The following is a 20,181-nucleotide window of genomic DNA, read 5'->3' as shown; positions in this document are numbered from 1 at the left end:
TTAAACCAACCATGAACAGATTTTATATCATACTGAATTTTGATCACATAAGTTTGCTAGTTAAAATAAAACTTGATCTAGTTTCATCCTTGAACCTGATTCTATGATTAAATTATGAACTGATCATTTGTATACCTGATAGTATCATTTAGTAAATCATTAGATCGAACTTGAATCATCCATGAACTGACCTTTGCATGCATCCAACTATCATATTGTTAAAACTGGACATAGGTATCACATAATTGAAACCAAACATACATGTTCGCATAGCTTTAGCAATGATGATACTAGTGCGTCTGAAGTGGTTCATGTTGTTTGCATCTAAATGATTCACACTGTTTGCATATAGTTAGACAAAATCGGTTTCCATTTAAAATTTAGTACATTTGCTTTATTCAAAATTATAAACCAAGTTTTAACCGATTTTGAAAATCTACTTTGGTTTACAAATATCTTGAACATTATAAAAGTTATTTGTCTTGTCCATGATGCATTTTAAATCCATCCATATTGATTGACAAATTTTTTATCTTAATGCATATAAAATATTTTCTGAAAATAAAATGCATAATAAATCATCAATCTCCTTGGCATATAAATTCAAATCCTGAATTATATTATGAATCCTTTCTCCTTTATGGATATTTGATTTAGATGTCGAAAATCAACAACCTTGAATATGCTTCCCTCAATCTCTCCGGAGATAATTACCTCCAATGGGAGCTTGATACCAAAATCCTCTTAAGGTCCAGAAACCTTGGTGATACTATCACTGAAGGCACTGAGCCATCAGACAAGGATAATTACAAGGCACTTGTTGTCATTCGCCATCACCTTGCTGAAGGTCTCAAGGACCAGTATCTCACAATTGAGAATCCTCTGGAACTTTGGACAGAGTTGAAAACCAGATTTAATCATCAGAAAACTGTGATATTGCCAAAAGCCCTTTATGATTGGAGAAACCTGAGAATCCAAGACTATAAGTCTGTGGAAGAGTATAACTCGGCTTTGTTCAAAATAGTCTCAAAGTTGAAACTTTGTGGTGAGACTATTACTGATGCTGATATGTTGGAGAAAACATTCTCCACATTCCACACCAGCAATGTTGTGCTTCAGCAACAGTACCGAGAGAAGGGTTTCTCCACTTATGCTGCCTTAATCTCTTGTTTGTTGCTAGCTGAGCAAAACAATGAGTTGCTCATGATGAACAGTGAGCTAAGGCCTCCTGGTGCTAAAGCATTGCCTGAGGCACATGCGGCCGTAGAGCCAAAAGATGAGACTCCAAGAGAGTCATACTGTGGTCGCATGAGAGGCCGTGGTAGATGGCAAGGTCGTAACCGTGGGTTTCAACCACGTGGCCGTGGATTTCAACCACGAGACCATCTTGGTCGCAGCCGAGGCCGAGGCTACAGCCGAGGTCATCAAGCTAACCGTGGGTATAAGTCCGACTTCAAAACCCATGGCTCGAGCTCGACCAAATCTGCTTGCTATCGTTGTGGGATGACCAATCATTGGGCTAATAAATGCAAAACTCCCCAACACCTTGTTAAGCTCTACCAGGAGAGCATAAAGGGCGAGAACTCTGAGGCAAATTTCGTCCATTATGATAATGAGAATGATCTGGACCATGAGGATGATCAAGCCCATGGCAGAGATGGTCATGAGGATTTTGAGACTTCAGACCTCCTTACAAGTGGCTGAATATGAAGATTTCGATATCATATTGCTTTTGTCTTTGCATTTTGAATTCTTGATTTGGCTTTATGTTCTATGACTTTGGCAATTCTATTTATGAAATAAAGTTTTTACTTTATATATATGCCTTATACAAAGTCGAAATTATTAAGAACATAAAACAAAGCCATTAAAACATACTTTAAACCTTATGTAATATCTAAGGTGTTGACTCTTGTCTATTTTTCAGAAATGAAAGAAGACAAGAACCAGCTAGTAGTGGATAGTGGATCAAGTCACACTATATTAAAAGACAAAAGATATTTTGTTAACCTCATTTTAAAGAGTGCCAATATCAATACTATAGCAGGCACGGCCAGCCTTATTGAAGGCCATGGCCCGGCCCACTTAGTGATGCCTAAAGGCACGCATTTAGAAATTTCTAATGCATTATATTCTCCTAAATCAAAGAGAAATCTGTTAAGTTTCAAAGACATTCGCATGAATGATCTACATGTTGAAACTAGGGGCGAGGGAAAGAAAGAATTCCTCTTGATTTATGAAAATGCCCAAGGCCATAAGAAAGTCCTAGAGACTATCCCTGCTATATCAATAGGCCTCTATTGTGCCAATATAAAATCGAGTGAGGCTAACACTTCAATTCCTAATGAGTTCAGAGAAGCCTTTAAACAATGGCATGAAAGGCTTGGCCATCCTGGCAGATCCATGATGCGCAAAATAATCTCGAGCTCAACTGGCCATTCCTTGAAAGATAGGATAACTATCCCTATGAGCATTACATGTATTCCATGCTCACAAGGAAAATTAATAATAAGGCCATCACCTGGAAAGGTGAGTAAGGAAACATTAAACTTTCTGGAAAGAATACATGGTGATATATGTGGACCAATACACCCACCTTGTGGGACATTTCGATATTTTATGGTCCTCATTGACGCATCGACCAGATGGTCGCATGTTTGTCTATTATCATCTAGAAACTTAGCATTGGCAAGACTATTGGCACAGATCATAAGACTGCGAGCCCATTTTCCAGATTTTCCACTAAAGACTATACGTCTTGACAATGCAAGTGAATTCAGTTCCCAAGCTTTTAATGATTACTGTATGTCCATGGGGGTAAGTGTGGAACACTCCGTGGCACATGTACATACACAGAATGGATTGGCCGAATCCTTCATTAAAAGAATCCAGTTGATTGCTCGACCATTACTCATGAGGTCGAAGCTACCAGTATCAGCTTGGGGACATGCGGTATTACATGCTGCTGAATTAATACGCATAAGGCCATCCAGTGAACATAAATATTCTCCATCCCAATTACTCTCGGGTCATGAGCCAGACGTATCCCATATCAAAACATTTGGATGTTCTGTGTACGTCCCTATTGCACCACCACAGAGAACAAAAATGGGACCTCAAAGGAGGATGGGAATATATGTTGGTTTTGATTCTCCAACCATTATTAAATATCTTGAGCCTACTACTGGAGATTTATTTAAGGCCAGATATGCTGATTGTCATTTTGATGAATCAGAGTACCCAACATTAGGGGGAGAAAATAACAAGCTGGGCAAAGAAATTGTATGGAATCAAACATCCTTATCATGGCAAGATCCTCGGACTCAATCATGTGATTTAGAGGTCCAGAAAATAATTCATATGCAAAAGCTAGCTAATCAATTGCCTGATTCCTTTGCTGACCCGAAAAGAGTGACTAAGTCCTATATACCAGCTTGTAATGCACCAATAAGTATTGATGTCCAAGATGGACACAATCAAGTGGCTACAGAGTCTAAAGCACGTCTTAAGCGTGGTAGACCAATTGGTTCCAAAGATAAAAGACCTCGGAAACTAAAGAAAGGTGCAAAAGAAACCGAGGTCATAGATTGTCCAGACAAGGCCGAAATGGCCATGCCTAAGGTACCAACCAATGAGACTCGGGACGCCGAGCCTCATGGTACTGAAGGTGCTAATGATGAGATCTCAATTAATTATTTAATGTCTGGGACAAGATGGAACCGGAAAGATGTCGACATCAATGATATATTTGCATACCAAGTAGCCCTTGATGTTATGGACTTAGATGAGGATCATGAACCCACGTCTATACTAGAGTGCACTCAAAGATCAGATTGGCTCAAATGGAAAGAAGCCATAAACGTGGAGTTAGAATCATTTAAGAAAAGGAATGTCTTTGGATCGATTATCCGGACACCTTATAATGTTAAACCAGTGGGATATAAGTGGGTATTTGTGAGGAAGAGAAATGAATATGGTGAAATTGTAAGATACAAAGCACGGCTTGTTGCACAAGGATTCTCACAAATACCAGGCATCGATTATGAGGAGACATACTCCCCTGTGGTGGATGCAACTACATTTCGATTTTTAATAAGTCTGGCCATCAAAGAAAATTTGGATATGCGGTTAATGGATGTTGTAACCGCATACCTTTATGGTCCACTGGATAACGAAATATATATGAGATTACCAGAGGGTGTTGAGCTCAAAGCTAATAAAGGTTCTCGAGAAGAACACTGCATAAGGCTGAACAAATCCTTATATGGACTTAAGCAAAGTGGTCGAATGTGGTATAATCGCTTAAGCGAATACCTTGCCAAAGTTGGCTATAAGAACGACCCTATCAGTCCATGTATCTTTATAAAGAAGTTTGCAAACAAAGGATTTGTTATCATAGCAGTGTATGTTGATGATTTGAACATCATTGGAACCCCTGGGGAAATCGCCCAAACAGTTGAATATCTCAAGAAAGAGTTTGAAATGAAAGACCTAGGTAAAACTAAAGTCTGTTTGGGGTTACAACTTGAGTACATAAAAGGAGGAATCCTTGTGCATCAAAAGGCATATACAGAAAAAGTACTCAAGAGATTTAACATGGACCAGGCTCACCCATTGACCAGCCCAATGGTCGTGAGGTCCCTTGGAGTGGACACTGACCCATTCCGTCCTAAGGACGAGAATGAGAATGTCCTGGGTCCAGAAGTGCCTTACCTCAGTGCCATAGGAGCGTTACTGTATTTGGCTAGCCACACTAGACCAGATATATGTTTTGCCGTGAGTCTCCTAGCCCGTTTTAGTTCATGTCCGACCCAAAGGCACTGGAATGGAATTAAACATATCCTACGTTACCTTCAAGGAACTAAGGATTTGGGTCTATTTTATACCAATGAAACCAAAGATGGTTTAGTAGGCTTTGCTGATGCAGGCTACTTATCTGATCCACACCATGCTCGGTCCCAAACCGGATATGTGTTCACTCATGGTGGTACTGCAATATCATGGCGTTCCATGAAACAAACTATAGCAGCCACATCATCTAATCACTCAGAAATCTTAGCCATGCATGAGGCAAGTCGTGAGTGTGTATGGTTGAGGTCTATGACTCAACACATCCGATCAGATAGTGGAATGGTCGAGGACAATGGTCCGACCATCATATATGAGGATAATGCAGCCTGCATTGCTCAACTCAAAGATGGGTATATCAAAGGTGACCGAACCAAACATATACTACCCAAGTTCTTCTTCACACATGAGTTGCAGAAAGCCAAGGAGGTCAGCGTCACTCAAATCCGGTCAAGTGAGAACTCAGCCGACCTCTTCACCAAGTCACTTCCCACCAGCACATTCAGGAAGCTTACGCAGCAGATTGGCATGCGAAGACTCAAGGACCTTCAGTGATGTCCAAATCAGGGGGAGTAATGTGTGTTGTACTCTTTTTCCTGTCCTTGGTTTCCCTTTTTACCACATTGGGTTTTGGGTTTTCCGGGAGAGGTTTTAATGAGGCAACGTTAGCACATTACAAGCCCGATATGGTTATGGCATCCAAGGGGGAGTGTTATAAATCCATGATATGGATATGTGGATTGCCATTAACCATTAAGGAGGTTTACATCTGACCCGACTATCCGGTCCGTCTACACCCGTCTCCGGTCCGTCTACATCCGACCAAGACTAGTCAAGATGAAGACTCATTCAACCGGAGCATTTATGAGCTTTGACCAAGTCTAGATATTTGTAGTCAAATGTATTAAATGTGTAGATTCTCTCCTTTGTGTAAACCCTTATGAACCTCCACTATATATTGATAGTGAGAGCTAATGAGAAAGACACAACTTTCACAACAACACTTCTCTCATATTTCTAACACGCATATGTTATCAACAAAAAAGCTCATAGACGCCCACGGATTGGTGCATTAATTCCAATTCACTATTTGGTATATTATAGTTTCGGTGGAATCTTTCCAGCGGTGTCAGACTAACAATGAGTGGTCGTTCAGTTTCGTTTTCTGATCCGAGATTTCATCAACAATTCCATGTTCCTTTCGCATGCGTTACTTCAATTACCGTTATATACTAAGACATAATATATTTGGTTTCAAAAGTTTTAATCATCTCTATGTTCAGTATAATAGAAATGCCTCAATTACAATATGCATCATGGTATGTTCATGGTTAATATTAGTAAATTTCTAATTTTCTACTAGTCCATATGCCACTGTTGATCTTGTATTTTATTTATTGATATCAAAATAACTATACACCACTATAATTATCATGTGTTTAATAGTAAAGCTACGGTTGTGACAAGAAGACCCAAACAAAACAATCATTAGATGCCATCAATAGTCACCATAACTTATAGTTATAGATAATCATAAATAATCATCCGTATGATTTTGACACTGGACTTAGGAGCCACGAAAATCTATTGGAAAGCTAACGTGGTCCACCTCTTAAATCTGAAAACCCCGTATACTTAATTTACGTCCTAGATGCTTGGTCCAGTAATGGAACCTTGGCATAATTCTTAAAATCTCTAAAAAGAAATGAAACATAAAACTGATTCAAAATCTTAGAAGAACATATATAGAAGAACAAATGCAAAGCTTCTTTCTAAACACACGCGATGATGCGTAAGCCAAGTATTTTTTTTAAGTATTTTTATTATCAGTTTCTATTGGCAACTCTTCTTCTTTTTTCTAACTCTTTCAACATAAAAAGGATACCAATCACTAAACGATATACATAAAGCATCTTATATATTCCAAATGCGAAGAGTAAGATGCAGCGAATAATGTAAGATAGAAAAACAAGAATGTAGTAGGCCACACAGGCAGCGAATAGCTATAGTTCTGTGAGGATTTAGTTTTCGATCTATTCCATCACTAAACGGTGGTATGTTGCATATTCAAACTCAGCCCTAGCAACAGTCACAATCGTCATCATCAAAATCACATGCAGAGATAGTCAGACCTTATCCAATGGCAAATAAATTCATCAAACTATTTATCGAGCTGTATTAAATATTTATATATAATCAAAAAGATTTTTATTTTAATATATAATATATAAGTAATGGTATATAACCATCTCTATACTATCTCATAGTTCGTCCCAGCAGTACGGCCCCTAGTTTGAGAGCAAAGGATACTTTTAGGACTTGGAATTCAACATACGTACTGTCAACCATTGCTAAAAGTGGTTCAAGAACTGGACCCACTTATTATGACCCAGGTCACACTATTCACCACTTCGAGGCTCTAATTAAACATACCCATCCTTTTATATTGGCAATCATATAAAAACGTACATTATGTGCAGTCACATTTTACAAATATATATGGTGACTTTACATAAAGATGAGCTAAGCCATGTGAGCCAGATGGATGACGGGAGGGCCCAACAGCCCATAACTTTTGGGTTTTTTTAAGTGAGAGATATCTCATCTTGCTGTTATTTTAACATTCATGTCATTTTTATCTGGAAACTGCATGCTTTAAGTTTGCTACTATAAATAGAAACTTCTTCTCCTCCTTGTCTATCAAGTCACTTGCTTCAAAGATTTTTTTTTCATCCACAAAATTGTTAACGTTTCATTTAAAAACAAATAAGAAGATGGGTTTAGTGCGGTCCATGCTTCCAAATGCAAAGCAAATCTTCAAATCACAATCTATGAGGAACAAGAACGGTTCACCATCATCAACAACAGCTTCAGGGCTTGTTCCTAAAGGTCACGTAGCGGTTTACGTTGGCGAAAGAACGGAGAAGACGAGGTTTGTGGTTCCGATATCATACTTGAACCATCCTTTGTTCAGAGAGTTTCTTAATCGCGCAGAGGAAGAGTTTGGATTTCATCATCCAATGGGCGGTTTGACGATTCCTTGTCGAGAAGAAGCGTTTCTTCATCTCATTACTTCTCAGCAGCTGCATTGAGGAACGCATTGATTAATTAATAGTTTTAGTAGGGTTTTGATGAATCTTTTTTTTTGTTGTAGAAATGAATCTTTTTGTTGTTGTTCTATCTGAGAATTATATGAAATTTAGTGTGTGTGTGTATGACACGTTAAAAGTTTGTGTTTCGAAATAAGATTTTAATCGTTGTGCAAGTATTCATATCCAAACCACTAGAACCTGAAGATTTAGAGGCTGATTGGATTAAATTTTTCTAAAGCTTGTGAAGGATCATGAACTTTTGAAGCTCTTTTCGCCAAAGATCATATTTTCTGACATTTTTGTTTGATTAATGCTTAATATATTAGGAATCAAATATGTATTAGAAACAAACTTAATGGCCAAATATTACTGTTTCTAATACTACTGTTGAAGAAAAAAATATATTATAAATATGGAAAGCTTTTACATAATGGGAAATCACTTAATTACATAATTGTAGTTATTTATTTTGAATAACCAGTTCTGACTTACATTATTATATATTTAAAGGAATGGTGGATCACATGCACTCTGAATAAGCTAAATTGGTTGTAGTATGTAACCGTTGATGAATCAAAATAGGACATACTTTCTTCGAATAACAAACAAATTATAAACTGTTAAAAATGTCTCAAACAGAACTGCTCAAGTATTTTATGAAACTTAACGATAAATCATATCTAATTATTGCATATATAGATTGTCAAGCACATGTTACTCTCTGTTATTAGGAAGATATAATTGTGATAATAACAATAATGCAAATACAACACGTGACCGTCTTTACAATAACTGAGTTTTCTTATAACTACACTAATCATGCATAAATGCATGCGATTTATACTAAATATTCTAAATTTCTAATTAATTGTTTCAGATCAAACATGTAACTGAAACATTTCAACCGGTTGGTTTGATCTTATTGAAAGAATCGAACCTTCCTCCGCTGTATAATGTGGATAACAAATGTTGGTCTTAAATAAATTCATCCAACTTTATGTTATTGTCGAATCAGTGATGAAGACTGAACTATTATTGATAAGTTAAGGGTTCTAAGAGAAATCATACTAATAATATATAAAATAAAATAACTCTTTAAGACACACAACTTCTCCCTAAATGTTATCTTGAACTTCTTGATTCTACATAAGAACTAAAGAAACAATGCATGTTCAATGTTTTCTCATTTTCTTGACTACAAGCTTAATAAATTTAGATTTTATAGTAACTGTTATTATGATATATAGAATTAAGTTTTGTAAACACAATTTTAGTTAAGACGCAAAGGTCATCTCGAGTGGGGCTCTAGGGGTAACACATACAGACCAAAAGCCACCATTTTCAAGAGCCAACAATAGACTTGTCAAAAATGTATATAGTCATCAATATTTAATAAGGACCCTTGTTTCTGTTGTCTATTCATCAGAACCAATAGGACCAAGCCTGTTTTTATGTGATGGCCAGAGATTTTAATGAGAGAGAGAGAGAGAGCATGTGAGTTCTGTAGCTTTGGTGGGTCCCTATCTGATTTTTTTTTTTGATCAAAAGTGGGTCCCTATCTGATTATATTCTAAAGTCACCCAGAGAAATTAGTATCAGCTTGATGCTTTTCTAGGTAAGAAGCCCTAGTTTATTATTAAGCAGATCCCATGTGAAAACCTGCAAACTCCTAATTTTTAAATACAATAAAAAATATTTTGTATCATTAAACTCAAATTCGAAGTTTGATTCCGTGACCTTTTTGAAACTCTATAAATAACAACTAACTGAAACACAACTCCACCAAAAAATATCAATTCAATCTTTCTCCACTTTCATAAAACAGAGTATTCTTGTAAGATTCTATAAATCTCATTACTTTAGAAATGGCTATTCGATTCTCGCGTGTTATCAACTCTAAACAGTCGCAAAAACAGCAGTCTCGTGTCCCAAAAGGACATGTTGCGGTTTATGTCGGAGAAGAGATGGAGAACAAGAAGCGATTCGTGGTTCCGATCTCGTATTTGAACCATCCTTCGTTTCAGGGTTTGCTTAGGCGAGCAGAGGAAGAGTTTGGTTTCAACCATCCAATTGGTGGATTAACGATTCCTTGCAGAGAAGAAATATTCGTGGGTCTTTTGAATTCTTATGGTTGTATTGTTTGAACTTGAGACATCTTTTGGGAAGCCACATTTTTTTTCCATTTTATATATTTTTGTTTTGGTTGTTCCCTTTGTTTATTTCTGCAAAGGAGAACATGTTGAATCAGCCTGTAAATATGTTGTATAACCAGTCAAATCAGGTTATAATATTATGTACTTCCACAAAAAAACATTGATCAAGAAAGATTTTTATGTTTTCAAAGATAATCTTAGCCTTGATTCGGATATCCAAAGTACCTTAGCCCGATCGATGATTTCTAGGTAAAGTTAAGAATCACATGGTTGCAGAGGTTCAATGGTAAAATCGGAGTTAATTAAACCTGACCAATGTCGGTGTTAGAAACCAGTCATTAGCATTTATTTCGACCCATTATCTGCATGTAAGAATATTATAAATTCTTATATGACCTATATGTATATTGGTTTAATATAAAATTCAAGTTCATATTAATGTTTTATATTCTAATATAAAAGACGATACTACGATGGATCGGTTTCGATAAAAGAATTAGAATATGGGTGTATTGATAATCCTCCTTCCTTGCTTTGTTAGTTATAAATGATTCTTCTATAATGGTTATATACAATCATTTATGTATATGTGTTATACTTGTGCTTGGATGTATATTAATCACATATAAAGTATAGTTTGTACTTGAAAGAGTACAAATGAAAAAGGTGATAATTGAAAAGGCACAATAAGATACACATATATATACTCACTTGTGGTGGTTATCAAAATGCCACAAGTGACTTTTCTTGTATCTAAGAAGAGTTACATTGGTGTTGATAATAATAAAACGATCACGTACGTAAGAGAAAAAAGTGATTAGGAGAGGTTTTAGATTCCTTTGTCCATCAAAGGGAATCATAAAGGATTAAGGGTCATAGGGAGGAGAAAATCAAATTGATGAATTGATTCAAACAAACCAAGGAAAGCATGGATCAAGGTTAGTAGTATCTTTCTTCTTCACTAGAAAATATCAGGGTTGAATTAATCTAAATCTAGATTATGAACTTGGGAGATTTCATAATAGAAATCATAAAAGTTAATCTTATACTGCATGGCCATATCATTTATCTAAATTGTTTTAACTTTAGTCACTAACTATTCCATTCATTGCCTATTATTTATCGAATTTAAACCCAAAGACCTTCGTTATCAAATAATTGGGTAGCAATATAAATTTTGGTGGCAAAAAAATCAGTATTGTATAAACAAAACCAAATTCTTTATCTTAAACTTATAAGATAATAAATAAAAGAATCCAAACCTTCTCTCTCTTATTTTTTTTTTGCTTTTTAAAACAATATAGCACACAGATTTAGAACCAATTGCACTGGCCATTTTCTGGACTAACGATAGGTCTTCATTGTAAGCTCCTTTTTTCTGATTGTGATGCATTAACTACTGTATCTTGTCAATCTCAATTAGAGGTATATGATTTGCAAATATTTTCGGTTTGGGTGTGCATGGTAGATAAGATCATGGCAATTATATCTTGTATTACTTGTAAAGTTGTAAGTTACAGAAAATGACATTTCAACAAAAAGATCACAACAACGGTTGAGAACATCTTGAAAATCTACAAGACGCGAATCAAATAAAGATAACAGTCATGTTATAATGTAACTAGGAATAAATTTCTTATATACTTTGTCGCATAAACACAGACGTAATATATCAACATACGTATGCTAAGTTCTAGAGGTAGTATCATTATAGCACATTAAGCTATATATATGTAGGATAACTGCCAAATAGCAATAAGAACATCTATCTAAAGAACTATCAATCAAACACAAATATTAACTTCTCACATATCAATAAGGAAATAAATAATGTGGAGTCGCCAACTAGTAGATCAAGAACGATTCCGAAAAGCATCTATATGATCCGAGACTGAAAATTGGGTGATTAGATGCGACTCAGCAAAATCTATACTATTAAAGCAGGATCCTATTGTCATAATTACCTTAGGGGCATGTTTCCTTCACTAACATTGCATGTTTCATTAAAGGTAATTAAGTAATATTAATAACAAATCTATATTAGGTCATTATTTTTGGATCCAGCCCAAATCAAATCTCTCTTGGGCCATTTGGGCCTATTAAAAAATCAGATTCAATTCTCACCTTTTTTTTTTCCTTTGGACCATTGAGTCCAAGTTCAAATAATTTTTTTTCAACTATTCTTAATTATTATTTTTTTCTTTTCTTAATATAATTTAAGCATTCATAAAAATAATTGAATTTTTTTATTGAAAAGTATAAATCTTTATTAAAAGTATATAATTTTTTAATTAAAATATTAACTCCATAATACAATTAATTTATCAGAGTTATACCAACTTAATTCATTAAAAAAATAAAGTTTATTTTTTTTTAACATAAATAGTCATTTAAAATGAAATACGATAAATAAAGATAAAATTTTTAAGTCTTTTATAAAATAAAACACAAATATATGAAAATGTGACATTTACTAAATATTTGTCAATTGAAAAAAAAAATAATAATAAACCCGCGCTTTGAAAGCGCGGGTCAAAATCTAGTGATAGTATTTAAATGTAATGATTTGTTAATTGAAGTATATTTGCGGCCCTAATGATTCGCATCTATCAGACGAAAACCAATCCAATGATTAACCAAATTGAGCATTTTCTACATATATTTAAATCTGAAATATCAAATTGGTTATATCTATCCTGAATTTTTTCTTCGTGTTGATCGTTATTTCAGCCAATGTGACAAGTTGCTCGGTGTCTTCTTTGCATGTGCTTGTCCACTTGTTATTATCTTTTTGAAAGCACACACACTTCTATGCCGAAGGAAGTAGAACAACTTTCATAAGTTCAAATAATATTCAGAGAAAAAGGATATAATAATAATATTTTGACTTTTCAGCTTAATTTTATATTTTTATATTAGTAAGAACAAATAATTTTTTGTTGGAGGACTTCACGAACAACTTGCATGAGGAAAAAAAACACAATAATTGCCCTTAAATTATTGAAAAGCTATTAGTCGTTAATTTAAAAAAAAATCATTATAACTTAAAAAAATTCATTATTATAAATAGAGACAATCATTACCCCACCTTTCTTCATCTCAAGCATTGTGGTGAAAACAAAAAAAAAAAATCGTTTAGCATCTTTGGTCCTAAAGCAAAAAAGAAAGAAAGATGGGGTTGAGTCGTTTTGCGATCACAACTGCAACAAAGCAGATACTGAAGCTAAACTCCCTGGCAAGCAGAAACCGAACATCATCAGCACTGGATCATGTCCCTAAAGGGCATGTGGCAGTGTACGTAGGAGAACAGATTGAGAAGGAGAAGAAGAAATTCGTGGTTCCAATTTCGTTTCTGAATGATCCTTCCTTCAGAGAGTTCCTTAGCCGAGCAGAGGAAGAGTTTGGATTCAATCATCCAATGGGAGGCTTGACCATTCCTTGTAGAGAAGAAGTGTTTCTTGATCTCATCGCTTCTCGGTTACAATAAAGTTAAAAAGGGATGTTAGATGCCTCTTAGGAGCATTGTATTTATAAAGATCTTGAAAACTTGTTCTTGAGACTAATGATGTATCTTTTCCCATGTATTTTTTTTTAATCATGGAGAATCTTGAAGTGGAATTTTACAATCTCATATTTGGTTTATCTCTAATAAAGACAGACACAAGTTTCTGAAGTCTTTAAAAGAATCATTTACCATTTATATATGAATAAATACAAACTTATAGAGATATACATACCAACTGTTTTGCCATGCAATTAACTTCATGTCACTATGCAACATCCTCATGTGGACAGCAAGAACCATGCAGGAAGCAAAACTTGAATGTTTCACTTTTCTGCTCCGATTCTGGAGGAGTGCGATGTGACATGCACTGAGTATCTCGTTGCGTGTGAAAAAAAAAAACTCTCGGAGGTTAACTAGGATCAAAATGAGAGAAGCCTCTTCTCAGTTCTCACTCAAGTGACAAGTTCCCTAGTCGAATGCTTCGTTGCTGGCGAGTGATTTGGTTACCTAATGGTACTTGAGATGATCTTAAGCCCCCTGGCTTTGTAGAGAATGGCGAATCAAGCTTTGGTTGAAACCAGTTCTTCAAAGCAACACCATTGATTCTTAATTTAGCATCCTTTCTGTGATAAGGTATCCCCAATCTTCTCAACAAGGCAGAAATGTCTTGCCCAACCCTGTCAACAAAAGGGATGTTCTTAGAAGACTATATAACTTCAGAGGGTAAACATCACCTCTGCATAGTTAATACAGAGCATAGGATACTCATCAGTTTACCTTCCTGCAAGGTCAATTGTCTTCTCTCCTTCAGGAGTTGTAATCTCCTTCTCTTCTATGGAAATTATCAAATTTATATGAGGTATCTTTGCACCTGAAACATACATGAGATTAACAGGTAAGAGATTTTAATTACAGACCTCAAAGCCATTGAAAAATTCAATCAACCAGTTAGATCTTCCCAACTAGCTAACCATTTGTTTAAGATTTTTATCCTAAAGTTGATGATCTGATAGTGGATATTCAGATCAAGAAAAGCCAAAAGACCAATAACTATTTAAGAAGACTGATGTAAAGTTATGTCGAGAAAAGTTAAAGAAAACAGATTATCTTACCAGCTGCAAGGCGATGCTTAAGACCTTTAAAGATGGTTAAGAGGTAAACCTGCCATATTTTTCATGACATTATTAGATACATGGGAATCCAAAAAGTGCTAAAACAGTGAGATATTGATCTGTTTTTTTATTTATTCAATATACAATTCATGATCACTGGAAGAGTTAATCTATAGCCTTCCTAGCTATTATTATGTAAAGTTTATTCCACTATAACAAAAGGGTTTTACCTCAGCCACGTTTTTGGGCAGTTCTGTCGTGTCAAAAAACAATGGAACTTTATTGAAGGACATAGAAGGAAGAACTCCAAGAGAAGTAGCCTCCTGCAAATCATGAAAAAAAAATAATATAAACTCTGTGGACGTAATGAATATCTATATGAAGCTACCAACATTACCTCAAGAAGTGAAAATGCTCGAGGATCATACTCTCCAAACCCATCTACTAATGGGAATATGTTATGCTGCCTTTGTGAAGAAATGTTGCCTAAATTCGAAACCAGCCTATCCCTCAAAGCAGCATCATGTGGAAGTTGCAAGCATCCCAAAACTTGTGAAACTACTTCTGTAGTAGGAACTGTACCACCTGATATTGTCTCACGGTAAACCATTAACGCCATTGATGTCCTGAAAGAAAGGAAAATGTATCAATTATCAACCTGGAATTAGATTCTTGATGTAGATCTTTATTGAAGAAGAGAGAGTAACACAAGTATCAGATCAAATCTAACAAATTTACTAAAACATCAAATCAACATTAAGAAGAAGAGTAACTGCCTTAAGAATTGGAAAAGGAAGCTATACTGACCATTTATTTTCAATCTGAGGTCGTCCTGATTTGAATGACACAACAGGTTCACCAGCTGCAGATGCCTTCTCAAACCTTCGCTTGCAAAGGCCTTTATAGAATAGCAAAAAAAAGAAGCAAGAAACATAAGTGCTATATTAAGACAAAACGCTTACATGTTTGATTGCATTGAATGTAAAATACAAAAGCTTACTTGTTATGCATCTACACATGATGAAGTTTGGTGATACTCCATCTTCTTTTGCTCGAGAGAGAAGCTTGAAACTTACCTCAAAGTCATCCTTTCTACACACAGAAAATTCAGAGAATACTGAATTCTCAAATCTGATTGCACTGATTAATAATCCAAACAAGCTTAAATAATTCAACTTAAGAAGAAGTTACCTTTCACTTGCCAGCATGAGCATAGAGTAAGTGATAGTGTTTGGTGTTAATCCCAAAGTCTTTATCTCATCAAGATATTCCATAGCCTTGGGAAGTTGACCACCTTCACCTGTTGATACTCTAAGGTGTCAAACCAGTAATGATTTTTCTTTTCCGCCTTATACTTTTATCATATTTATTTATTAATAAGGGTAAAAGATTAAGATAGTGTAATGTATGAGGTCTTACACAAGGCAGTTATAAGAGCATTCATTGTTGAAACAGTTGGTCTAAGTTTGATTGACTTGATATTTTCATAGAGCTCCAGTGCTTTCTTCCAATTTTTCGCCTAAACCAAAAAGAAAAAGGGTATCAGTAGTGTTCAAGACTCTTGCTACAACTATAAAAGGCAACATACATTACAACAAGCTCCCATCAGTGAGCTATATGTTATGGTTCCCAGACGTATGCCTTGAGATTTCGCATCCTGAAGAATGCCAAAAGCTTCCTCTAACATTTTTGCATGTCCCGCAACATCGATCAATGCACTAAAAAAGACCTGCAAAGGTTAAAACCAAGATTGCACCTATAAGTAAGATGGCTTTAGAAGCACTTCAAATAAATTCTCTTAGTTATAAAGTGTTAAACAGTTAACTCCTAACACACACTTCCATAAGTTTTAGCAGGTAATCTTAGAGATAACATGTTCATGCCTCATAAAGATATGGAACTTCTTTTTTTTTTTGAATACCAAGAGGTTCGGGCCAAATCTTGTAATCCTCATAGGCCCGAAACCACAGCATGTAATATTAGTTTCGTCCCAATGGTCACTCGAACTAGGGAGCTCTGACATAATGGCCAGAATCCTTTCCAGTTGGATATGCAACTTCAACATGACACATAATTCAAAAATAGACATACCTCGTCAGGGACAACACCTTTCTCTTTCATGTCACTGTATATGCTACATGCAAAATCCCAGTCCCCAGACTTGCTGCAGCTATTCACAGCAATGGTATAGACTTCTGGAGTACCCTTTATTCCATATTGATGGATCATCTTGTACACTTCTTTAGCTCGTTCGACCTGGAATAAAACTTATCCTTTAATCAAAATAGAAAGTAAAAAACAAAACAAAAAATGGAACAAAAACAAAAAAAAGCCACACACCTGACCAGCATTGAAACATGCTTTCATCAACGCACCAACCGTGATATGATCAGGGTCTATAGGGTGGGTCTCAGCCTTCATTTCGGCTAACACATCGAAAGCACGGTCAACAGCTCCTGATTGGCCACATGCGGAGATGAGGGCGTTGAATACAACCCGGTCTGGCTTAACATTCTACTGCATCGAACATGTCATCAATGTAATAATAGCCTTGATGTTACAAAACATTATGGACATATAACGAGCAAGAGGATAGTATCATCGGTCTAGAAACATGATAGGAGGCAGTAAGAAACTTGTGGCAGGCTTACCTTAGACCTTAAAATTCCATAAGCACCAAATGCCTTGGCTACTTGTCCAGCTCTAGCACATCCATCAATAAGCGCACCAAACGTGTGAAGATTGGGTTCTACTCCAGAATTTGCCATCTGGTGGAACACCTGAGAATATAACCACACAGAGGTATCACATGATATAATAGAGATTCCAAAGAAACAGCCTAATATGTATCCTTGTTTATATAACATACAGGGAAAAGAAGATTAGTATACCTCAAACATTGCATCAACTTTTCCACTTTTAGCACAACTTGAGATTAAAGTTGTGTAAAGTTTGCAATCAGCCATCATACCATTCTCTTGCACCAGATGCAGAACTCCACGAGCTCCTACATAGGTAACAACTAAATATTCAAAAGAATGAACTTTAACAAGATCAATATGGGATATTAATATCACCTTCTATGTCCTGGGAGCTGGCACATACAGACATTAACATATTGAACGTGCTCATGGTTGGATTTGGAATCAACTTGGTAAAGCGAAATGCTTCCTTGACAGCTCTTTTCTTCTTGCAGAGTTTAAAGAAGCTTGCGTGATAAATCTGATATTAGGATACAAGAAAAATAAGATCACTGACCAAAGTTCCACATTTCAAACAGGACCAAAACTAAGATTATAATCCATATTTCTCATGAAAGCAGCCATACCTTGTCCATGTCCAATAGATCCCTTTTCTCCAGATCTTCAAGTACGTGTATGCAGTCCATTAGCCTATAATATATGGATATTAAACCCTCAAAGTCAAATAATGCAGTCACAAGATAGAGCACTGTTTTTTTTTTACAAACCAGTTGATAATTTTTTTACCTCCCATCTCTAAGTAACCGGTAGTAAGCATCAGTAGTTTCTGGAGAACGCCCATTGCTATTAAGTATCTGAGAAGGGAACTCAGGCATGCTTTCATCAGTTTGGTGAACCACATGCTTCTTCCCATCATCTGGAACTTCCCAGTCTCTTCTTACATCTTTCCTTTTGTGGGATAAACCACCGTTACCGTGTCCCACAAGATTCTCTTCCTCAACATAGCCTGCAAAGGAAAAGTAACTTTCCAGCATCATCTAATGGATTGGCCTTACAGGAAAGTACCTCACTGTCAACGTACCAGTAGCCTGACCAAAACTTGGTCCTGAGAACTGAGTATCAATTACTCCACCGTTCTTGTGGTCTAGCAATAAACTATCAGTTGCAGTAGAAGTAAGAGTAGGAGAGACTGCTTTAACACTTGCCAGCCTTGAAGAAGTGGGTGATGAATGATTAGACCCATAAAATGTATGAATCTCTTCTCTTTTGCTCTCCGTGAAAATGCTGTACTCAATAGGCTTCTGGGTCAAACCGTTATACTTATTCTCCAGGGCATGCGCATCGTCATCTACCACCACATGTGGAGAAGCAACCGAATGAACTCCCACCACTGCCTGCGAGAAACCATTCTCCATAACCGTTTGCTCTTCAGGTGCTTGTGTTCCCAATGTAGCTGAATCCACAGCAACATGCCCATTACTCAAAGAAGATGAAAGGGACTCATCTATAGAACTATGTTCACTAGCAATAGTGCTGACACCGGCAACAGCAAACTGAGACTCCTCAGCTGCCATTTCTTTGGCCACAAATGGATCATACTCCATCACAGCAGCTTCCTGGACTTGATGAGCCTCCTCTTCCTCAGATTTGTTCGCACTTTCTTCCACCTTCTTTCTAAAACCTCTGGTGATTGATGACGTGGCAACCGTCTCGTTAGCAGTTTCCTGGATTTGATGAGCCTCCTCTTCCACCTTCTTTCTAAAACCTCCATTTACTTCCACAAGACTTCCTTCATGAGCATCTAAATGTTGACTTTCCTGCTGACTCTCACTACTACTGATCTTTCCTCCATGAAGCGTCCCTGGAGATTCTGCAACCTGATCAAGTTTAGCCAGTCAGAATTCACTTCAAATTTCATCAAAAAAAAATCATCAGCTCAAGCGATGCAGAGGTAAAAGAAATGTAAATTTTACTGACCTTGTCGGAAAGTTGAATGGCCTTGTCGGAAAGGTTACTGACCTTGTCGGAAAGTTGACTGGTCTTGTCGGAAACTTGACTGACCTTGTCGGAAAGTTTTCGTTTTCTGAAAGAATTTTGGCAATAAGCGAAAGCAATGGCGGAAAAAGCGGTGACAGCCACAACAACGAGGATCAGACCAGAGTCGATAGAAGCTCTAACGACTAAACGAGGCGATGAACGACTAGTTTTCCGTTTTCCGGCGCGAGTTCGAAGATGATGATGATGATGAGGAGGAGGACGGAGAGTGTGGCAGCAGCCGAGGAAATCAGTACGGATGGAGCGGAGACTAGAGGCCGGAAGAATCACCGGAGAGTAGGAAGTTAAGGTGAGATACTTCGACGACGAAGTGGTAGTAGAGATGAAGGAGGAGGTAACCTCCATTGGAGGAGAAGGAGAGAGAGAGAGGAGGAGGAAAGATGATGAGAGGATAAAGGGAGCATAAAGAGGAGAATAGTTGAGAGGATATGAAATAACGAACGACTCGCTGTGGGCCATATGCTGACGTGGCTTTAACGGCCGTCAAGTCGTCAACGTTTTCCTTATCATTTTTCTCTTTTGTTTTTTCAATTATGCAAAGACAGAAAAAATGTTTTACTTGTATGTTGGGTTTGGTCCGAGTCCAAGTGGCCCACTTATGTTCATTGGATATGTCTCCAAATGAATCCATTACAGCAAATGATGTTAAATACATGGAGGTAAACAGTCTATGAACTTTTCTCCAATCTATGTGCTTCTCAGTGTCTTGTTCAG

At 36.5% G+C, this 20,181-nt stretch overlaps 4 protein-coding genes across 6 annotated transcripts; 3 read left to right on the top strand and 1 right to left on the bottom strand.

Annotated features, from left to right (window-relative positions):
* Positions 1-7,190: 7,190 nt before the first annotated feature.
* Positions 7,191-8,122, top strand: LOC106374192 (auxin-responsive protein SAUR20). The gene has a single exon (XM_013814274.3). It carries the CDS (start codon positions 7,623-7,625, stop codon positions 7,938-7,940), a length of 318 nt encoding a protein of 105 aa, XP_013669728.1. The 5' UTR covers positions 7,191-7,622; the 3' UTR covers positions 7,941-8,122.
* Positions 8,123-9,638: 1,516 nt separating this feature from the next.
* On the top strand, positions 9,639-10,286 carry LOC106434722 (auxin-induced protein X15). Its single transcript, XM_013875578.3, has one exon. The coding sequence runs from the start codon at positions 9,806-9,808 to the stop codon at positions 10,082-10,084; it is 279 nt and encodes a 92-aa protein (XP_013731032.2). The 5' UTR covers positions 9,639-9,805; the 3' UTR covers positions 10,085-10,286.
* Positions 10,287-13,265: 2,979 nt separating this feature from the next.
* LOC106375294 (auxin-induced protein 15A-like) lies at positions 13,266-13,580 on the top strand. The gene has a single exon (XM_013815162.3). It carries the CDS (start codon positions 13,266-13,268, stop codon positions 13,578-13,580), a length of 315 nt encoding a protein of 104 aa, XP_013670616.2.
* A 182-nt stretch (positions 13,581-13,762) lies between these two features.
* LOC106375291 (pentatricopeptide repeat-containing protein MRL1, chloroplastic) lies at positions 13,763-19,879 on the bottom strand. 3 transcript variants are annotated; one of them, XM_048745137.1, is made up of 20 exons: positions 19,390-19,879; positions 19,152-19,289; positions 18,494-19,043; positions 18,199-18,418; positions 18,039-18,102; positions 17,788-17,932; positions 17,602-17,717; positions 17,362-17,490; positions 17,051-17,224; positions 16,802-16,966; positions 16,299-16,439; positions 16,130-16,229; positions 15,902-16,010; positions 15,711-15,802; positions 15,518-15,608; positions 15,108-15,336; positions 14,941-15,033; positions 14,711-14,759; positions 14,376-14,469; positions 13,763-14,275 (listed from the first exon to the last, which is right to left on the bottom strand). In XM_048745137.1, exons 1-20 carry the CDS (start codon positions 19,810-19,812, stop codon positions 14,047-14,049), a joined length of 3,351 nt encoding a protein of 1,116 aa, XP_048601094.1. In that variant the 5' UTR covers positions 19,813-19,879; the 3' UTR covers positions 13,763-14,046. The 3 variants fall into 3 exon arrangements, with proteins under 3 accessions (XP_048601094.1, XP_013670611.2, XP_013670613.2); XM_013815157.3 differs by having other exon boundaries at positions 18,494-19,289; XM_013815159.3 differs by having other exon boundaries at positions 18,494-19,289; positions 19,474-19,879.
* Positions 19,880-20,181: the final 302 nt, after the last annotated feature.

This window comes from Brassica napus, chromosome C1 (genome assembly GCF_020379485.1).
Source record: "Brassica napus cultivar Da-Ae chromosome C1, Da-Ae, whole genome shotgun sequence".
NCBI classification, from domain to species: Eukaryota; Viridiplantae; Streptophyta; class Magnoliopsida; order Brassicales; family Brassicaceae; genus Brassica; species Brassica napus.
This window is presented reverse-complemented; position numbering and strand designations above follow the sequence as displayed.

Excerpts from the sequence above, each read along its gene's own strand:
- LOC106434722 (XM_013875578.3), top strand. The coding sequence starts at position 9,806 with ATGGCTATTCGATTCTCGCGTGTTATCAACTCTAAACAGTCGCAAAAA.
- LOC106375294 (XM_013815162.3), top strand. The coding sequence starts at position 13,266 with ATGGGGTTGAGTCGTTTTGCGATCACAACTGCAACAAAGCAGATACTG.
- LOC106375291 (XM_013815157.3), bottom strand. The coding sequence starts at position 19,812 with ATGGAGGTTACCTCCTCCTTCATCTCTACTACCACTTCGTCGTCGAAG. Across the intron at positions 18,103-18,198 it reads CGGTTACTTAGAGATGGGAG|GCTAATGGACTGCATACACG; the intron begins GTAAAAAAATTA and ends CATATATTATAG. Across the intron at positions 17,933-18,038 it reads ATCTATTGGACATGGACAAG|ATTTATCACGCAAGCTTCTT; the intron begins GTATGGCTGCTT and ends TCCTAATATCAG.
- LOC106374192 (XM_013814274.3), top strand. The coding sequence starts at position 7,623 with ATGGGTTTAGTGCGGTCCATGCTTCCAAATGCAAAGCAAATCTTCAAA.